The sequence below is a fragment of the Theobroma cacao genome, chromosome 2, assembly GCF_053813885.1.
Source record: "Theobroma cacao isolate CCN51 chromosome 2, ASM5381388v1, whole genome shotgun sequence".
NCBI lineage: Eukaryota > Viridiplantae > Streptophyta > Magnoliopsida > Malvales > Malvaceae > Theobroma > Theobroma cacao.
This window is the reverse complement of record NC_142640.1, coordinates 2,487,803-2,495,153: the sequence shown is the minus strand read 5'-3', so window position 1 is coordinate 2,495,153 and position 7,351 is coordinate 2,487,803. Positions and strand designations below refer to the sequence as shown.

General features: G+C 33.7%; 1 protein-coding gene across 1 annotated transcript; it reads left to right on the top strand.

Annotated features, from left to right (window-relative positions):
• The first annotated feature begins 1,606 nt into the window (after positions 1-1,606).
• GPAT9 (glycerol-3-phosphate acyltransferase 9) lies at positions 1,607-6,643 on the top strand. The gene is made up of 12 exons (XM_018115437.2): positions 1,607-1,900; positions 2,022-2,079; positions 2,404-2,522; positions 2,687-2,786; positions 3,028-3,123; positions 3,311-3,407; positions 4,132-4,219; positions 4,300-4,396; positions 4,492-4,577; positions 5,151-5,270; positions 5,410-5,508; positions 6,168-6,643. The coding sequence occupies exons 1-12, from the start codon at positions 1,659-1,661 to the stop codon at positions 6,214-6,216; spliced, it is 1,251 nt and encodes a 416-aa protein (XP_017970926.2). The 5' UTR covers positions 1,607-1,658; the 3' UTR covers positions 6,217-6,643.
• Positions 6,644-7,351: the final 708 nt, after the last annotated feature.

Below are 7,351 nucleotides of genomic sequence, written 5' to 3'. Positions count from 1 at the left end.
TATATATTAAAAATGATAAAATATAAAAATTAATAATAAAAAATATAAATATATTAAATTTGTATTTTAATACATAGATATAATTTTAAAAATTGATTACATTTTTAGTAAAGTATTTGTAAAACCAAACATTATAATGTTATTTTTTTGCATTTACATTATAATGTTATTTTCCCTACAATCATATTATCCGTCATATGATTACACTGTAAGATATCAAACGTCACTTATATGTCAATTAATAACTCTTGCAATGTAATGTGGGTTGGTAACTAGTTTTCAAATTAAAATAACTATCTAAAGGATTTAAAACAAATAAATATGAAAAAACATACCACCAAAACCATTAAAACCTAATAGCATAAAGAATGAAAGTGGCCTTGATAGGTCCAAACAGTGTGCAACTTATACCATTTTAGACCAGGCTATGCCTAGACAGTCTACAAATAAACATTTAGCAATACTATTAAGAGGAATATAAAAAATATGTAAACTTAAATCTAAATTTTCATGATGGGTGGTCATCAAATCGGTATATCAATTTGCTTCAAAATGAACGTGAGATATTAAACAATTCCAATCTCGATTAAGTAATTCTTTAATGAACTTTAAAAGATTAGCATTAGGATCAAAGATGGTACTTTGGTCTCTGATTTTTTGTGATGCTAATAAAAAGTCAGACTCTACTTGGACTTTCCTATAGCCTCTATCCCAACACAACTTCAGGCCTTGGTAAATTGTCCACAATTCAGCTGATAATGAAAATGTAATACCAATTTTGCATGCGAAACTCACCATCTAATTACCATTTTCCTCCTTGAGCAAATCACCGACGGCGGCAACCCCTAGCTGTCCTTGTGCACTTCCATCAACATTCAATTTAATAAAAGAATGATCAGGCGTTTCTCGAGATATCATAATTTCTTGTTTCATTCTACTCCACTCTCTCCTCAAGATGTCCCATGCCCCCTTCGACTTGGACCATATCTGTTGCCAGGCATTGCAAGGCCAAGAGAAAGAAGCATGAAAGATGCTTAAGTTACGCCAATACCAGATAAACAAGTAGGACGCTCCAGGGAATATTTCCAACCGTAGTATCATTTGACATGTTCACCAATACCCATTCTTTAAGGCATAAAGTAAAGAAATCTTCTCCAATGACTTTTATGTCATATACATTGATTGTCGATTTTCACTTGCAAACAAGAAGAAAATCTAGTAAATAAATATTTATAAATTTAAAAATATTTATTTCAAAAAACTTTCAAATTTAATATTTACATATTTGTAATACAACCTTTTGTTATTAAATAATAATGTGTAAATTTTATATACCGTCTGTATACAAATTAATACAATATTGAGATGGAACAAGAATACTATGATCGGTATATGAAGACAGGGACATAAATGTAAAAAAGAAATATTACCAAGATTAATAAATTCATGAAAAAAAAAGAAAATTTGCGGTTAATTTTTTTTATATTTTTATTTTAAATTAAATAATTTTTATAATTAATGATTATAAAAATTTAAAAATATTATTTTTTGAAAAAGATAAAAGGAAAAAATTGTCGAAGCGGCGTTAAGAAGGGAACAAACGCATTGAATTTTCTGAGTAACAAAATAGTTAAACATTGCGTGAAGGAAATAGGTAAATGAAGAAGGAAAAGCTGTTTGGTTTTATCAATATAAAGAAAAAAGAAAAAGAAGAAAAAAAACCAAAACCAAACAAAAATCCCAACAGCCAAACCAAATCAGAAAGCGAAAGGGAAGGCATGAGTAGCAGAGGAGGGAAGCTGAGCTCATCCAGCTCCGAATTGGACTTGGATGGACCTAACATCGAAGATTATCTCCCGTCCGGATCCTCCATTAACGAACCTCGCGGGAAGCTTCGCCTGTAATTTCACTTACCCCTCTCTCTTTCCCTTTTTGTCTTTTGTGATTTTGTTTCTTGAAAATTAGTTAATTATATGGTTGATTTGTTGGTTGATTGAACATGGATTTTGAAATGGTTTCAGACGCGATTTGCTTGATATTTCTCCCACTTTAACTGAAGCTGCTGGTGCCATTGTTGATGTAAGCTCTCTCTCTCTCTCTCTCTCATTTTAAGAGTTCTGCATGTTTCCCGGGAAAATCATTTATGATTGACAAAAGGAAATTATATTTTTGAATAATTAAAAATTTTATATTTTTTGAATTATAAAAATGCATGATTATTTTTTTTATATGAACAATTATGTTTGAATGCGAGTAACAGTTTAAGTATCGACTAGTTTTTCTTAAAAAAATAATTTGACGTATTTGTGTTCACCCTAAAGTTTTGATCTTGAGTAGAATAAGGTTAACCTTGTGACAAATTTTCAAGAATTAATTGATTCCAGCTGTGTATTGAATGAGCAGGATTCATTCACACGATGTTTTAAGTCGAATCCCCCTGAACCATGGAACTGGAATGTATATTTGTTCCCACTGTGGTGTTTTGGTGTGGCAGTTCGGTACTTGATTTTATTCCCTGCGAGGTTAGCCATTCTACCTCTCAAAGTAACTTTCAATTGTCTAATGCATGATGGTTTTTGTTTAGATGAATCTTGCTTATGTCAGTTTTAGAGTTTTGTTAGGTCGTGTATTATATGTTGAAATAGTTGCCTTGTTTCTGAGTTTCCATGTGCCGTTAAATCTGCAGGGTTGTGGTGTTGACAATAGGATGGATAATATTTCTTTCATCCTTCATTCCCGTACACTTTCTACTCAAAGGGCATGATAAGTTGCGGAAAAAGATGGAGGTTTGAATTTTATACATTTTTATTTTGTGCAGCTTTTATGTCTCTTTTGTCTGTGAGTACGTGTATGTAGGGAAGAAAAGGTTAGAATTGCAAATAAGCAAACATGCGGCTTTAGGCATTCTCTCTTTGGGGGTTTCTTATATTTTTCTTGCAAGCTTGTGCATTACCTGTATTATGGTACATTTACCACATGCAAAGTTTATGCCTAGACTTAGTTAGTTCATCATATATTTTTTTTCAGAGGGTTTTGGTGGAGCTAATGTGCAGCTTCTTTGTTGCATCGTGGACTGGAGTTGTGAAGTACCATGGACCACGGCCTAGCATTCGGCCCAAGCAGGTTGAGCTGACTATAGTTTCTGCACTTTATATTCTTCCATATTCCCTTGTCTGTAGATCTATGGGTGTTTCTGTCTTATACTTTATTTATTTCATTAAGCTTCAAGTCTGATTCAATATTACGGCTTTTATGTTGTGTGTCTTTGAAAATGAAATATATCTAAGCATTCCTTCCATGCTTCAAACAGGTGTTTGTGGCCAATCATACTTCTATGATCGATTTCATCATATTAGAACAGATGACTGCATTTGCTGTCATTATGCAGAAGCACCCTGGATGGGTTGGTAAGTAGTAATGCAAACATGCTTACTTAAAAATGATGTTTATAGATTTTAATGTTGCAGAGGATTCTAAAATAGCTGATTATTTCTGTTGCATGCTTTTCGATGTACTCCCGAATTATGTTTCCTTACTTCTGGTTGTATTTCAGGTTTTAAAATTCACCAGTGACAGCCCTGCGCTCCAACTTTAATATTGGATTATAGACATGTATAGAATTTCTTTGCTTGTATTTTTCACATGAAAATCTTTATTGGGAAATATGTATCTTTCTTTTTCTAAAATTTCTCCCTTTTCTGTTGTTCTATATTGTTTCTGTTTCTACGAGCTTCAAGATTTTATGGCTATATCTTACACCTTTTCTATTTTTGTCTCTTATTCCCTACAGATTAGAGCCCAAATGTTAGTGAGAGAGAAAGCATGTTCTTACCACTTAGTTTTTATGATGCCTGCTATGGACTATACATGTGTTGAATAACCTTAGGTGGAAGAAGTAGGGTGATCCACATATAATGGCTATGCTGTTAAAAAGGAATTTATGGCTATGCTTTAAAAGTTAAGATGCTCCTTTCCATCTTTTCAAGTTGAATGAAAATAATTCCAGGTGCTCTGCTGTTTTTGCTTTTTCTTAAAGTAGATTTTGATGACAGTATTGGAGTGAGGATTAGGTTTATATTTTGTGTATACTGAGTGAATGAAAAAAGCTATTTGGTTTCTTTCTATATATAGGACTGTTGCAGAGCACTATTTTAGAGAGTGTGGGGTGTATTTGGTTCAACCGTTCAGAGGCAAAAGATCGGGAAATTGTAGCAAAGAAGTAAGTACAATCAGAATAGGGGATTATGTTCATATTAATGTGTTTTCCCTCTCATGTTTGCATAAACTTGTGAATTTCAGGTTAAGGGATCATGTTCAGGGGGTTGACAATAACCCGCTTCTCATTTTTCCTGAAGGGACCTGCATAAACAATCAGTACAGTGTCATGTTTAAGAAGGTATAGCTGTTTGTATTTTGGGGAGGACTGCTTAGTTGTTCCTTTCTTATGCTTTCAACTTTCTTTAACTTCTTGGTTTCTCTGGTGATGTTTAGGGTGCATTTGAACTCGGTTGCACAGTTTGTCCGATTGCAATCAAGTACAATAAAATTTTTGTTGATGCGTTTTGGAATAGCCGGAAGTAAGGAATTCATCATCAAGTGCTCAAATTTTGTTCCTACACATAAATATAAAATGACTTGCATAAATGTGTACTCTGAGATTTTGTTGGGAGAGTTTTTTTGGGTTGGGTCACTTTCTTCTCATTTCCCTGGATATTTATCTGATCACTGTGTGCTCAAAGCTGTTGATTCCTTTGGGTCAAACACTGTCTTCCCCAAGAATATTGTGCAAACTATGTTACAAGTTTGATATTTTACCAGCGTGAGTGTATGTACCAAGAAAAAGGGAAAGGAATTCAATCTGTTCATGAAGTATAAATGGGTTTTGGTGTTTAAACTGAAACATGCTACTTTCAGTCTGTTGAGAGTACATGTCATTTCTTGGGTTAAAGATGCAATGGATATGTGAATATCCAGCAGAATTCATCTGGGAACATCTTTTAGTGCCACTAGGTAAAGCTGCTAAAAATATTCCCACTAGTTCCCACTCCACTTGTTGGGAAAAAACTTTGTGGTGTAGCAAGATATAGATCATTGTTGTGTCTTGTTCATTTCACTGTTGTCATTTCATACCAATATTACATTTCTCGCAGGCAGTCCTTCACGATGCATCTGTTGCAGCTTATGACATCCTGGGCTGTTGTTTGTGATGTGTGGTACCTAGAACCCCAAAATCTAAGGCCTGGAGAAACACCAATTGAATTTGCAGAGAGGTAAGTACTATTCTTAACTAGTTGCAATCAATAATTGAGGACGCCAATCATCTATTATCCTTTATAGACACAAACTTAGGTCTTTGTATTGCCATCTTGAAAGCAATGGCTTTGATTCAGTTAATATTCCTTTATGCAGGGTCAGAGACATAATATCTGTTCGAGCAGGTCTTAAAAAGGTTCCATGGGATGGATATTTGAAGTACTCTCGCCCTAGCCCTAAGCATAGAGAGCGAAAGTAAGACAAACCTCTCCAATTCCTTTCCTCTCTTTCCTGGTCGTGTTAACTTCTAATATCGTTAGAATTTCATTTGTGTTTTAGGTAGATGCCTGTCACTAATTATCTAATATTTCTGCATGTGTATTATTTGTAAGTACATAGATGCATGGGCCATCTAAAATGGTAAGCTACAACTATGAGGTCATGCTTGGTACTTTATGGCCCTCTTGTTGTGAATACCACAAAGATATAGCTTTTCATGTCAATGCATTAACAAATTACCATCTAAAATTACTTATCCAGATGGTTGCAACCGGGTCCCTTGTCCTAGTTAACCAACTGTTATAACAGGATTTTTCTAGTCCTTGCCTTATGCAGCATAAGGACAAATTTTAACAAACTAGTAAGATTTTATGCTGAATTGTTGATTTGTGTTTGCGTATAATTCATAAATGTAGGCTATTAAATTTGTGATTGTGTTATTTTATTCCTTTTAGGTGAACTAATTATTTGCTGCAAGGTGTTGGATCCCTTAAAGTCTTGCTGATTAATGTTATTGTCAGATTTCAATATACTGTTCAATTGTTACTTCTATGCTTTGAATCACTGAACTGGTTTCTGGAACTAAGAATAGCAGATGAAACCATATGTCTGAATGGATCATTTCCCGATTGCAGGCAACAAAGCTTTGCTGAGTCCGTGCTTCTGCGACTGGAGGAAAAGTGATAGCATAGTGTACATTTGGTTGTTTTATTTAGTTGTATTTAAGGTTGAAGGCATCGCTGCACTTGATTTCTCTTTTAATTGAATGCTGATTTTTCATTTTAGAATTTGTTGGTGCATTTGGATGTGAAAATGGAAAGGAAGCGCCTATTAAAGAATTGCATAGCATGGTTTCTGATGGTAGGTTTTCTTTTTCAAATAGAACAAGGTCGGTACTGCAAGCCAGGCCTTGGTTATGCTGCTTCAATTTTGGTCAGAACTCTGCTCCTTATTCCTGAACATCTGGTTGGTCCTCCGAATTGTTCTTGTGGTTTACTTTTCCCAAATTTTACTTTCAATGGACACAGATCTAATGATATTACTTTTTGGGCAAGCTGCCGAATGTCCAAAAGTCTTCAGATTTAAATAATAAAAAAGCTTTATTTTTTTATTTGTATTTGATTAAGTTTATATTTTTTATTTTACTCAATTTAATCTTTATCTCATGATGAAAATGCAACAGTGTTATTTTCACTGACAGGTCGTGACAGGTATCACTCTCTATATGTCATATTAGATTTTACGAATATACCAAGTGATAATTGTCACTGGAAATAACGTTGTTAGTGTCGTTTTCTGTATGCATCACGTCAGATTTTATAGCAAATGATAATTGTTACGTTTGTTATATATATATATATATGTATATATATTTGTTGTGGGATAAAATTCAATTCGATAAAATAAAAGAATAGAAACTCACTTGAGTATAAAAAAAGAATAAACAGATTTAATTGGATGTGATGAAAATATGAAGTTTAATTGTAAAATTGCTTATTTTTTGATATTATAGCCTGTCGGTTAATTCCTTTGCCCACAACATAAGGTATAGGAATAAAAGCTATTCCAGTACACACTTTAATATAAAATTATAGACCGACTGAGACGTCTGGCTAACTAATAATGGCATGAATAATCCGCTAGCGTGGCCCAGTGACGTCCTTTTCTGCTTTAGAAAATAAGCCTTGAAAGCTGCACGATAACAAAAAGCCAAACTAGGAAAATGTTCCAGCATTCACATGTTTGGGGCTCTGTGTCAGTATCCCTCTATAAATATATATATATATATATATATATATTTATATGCAACTTCGGAAGT

Excerpts from the sequence above, each read along its gene's own strand:
- GPAT9 (XM_018115437.2), top strand. The coding sequence starts at position 1,659 with ATGAAGAAGGAAAAGCTGTTTGGTTTTATCAATATAAAGAAAAAAGAA. Across the intron at positions 2,080-2,403 it reads CTGCTGGTGCCATTGTTGAT|GATTCATTCACACGATGTTT; the intron begins GTAAGCTCTCTC and ends TTGAATGAGCAG. Across the intron at positions 2,523-2,686 it reads TTGATTTTATTCCCTGCGAG|GGTTGTGGTGTTGACAATAG; the intron begins GTTAGCCATTCT and ends TTAAATCTGCAG.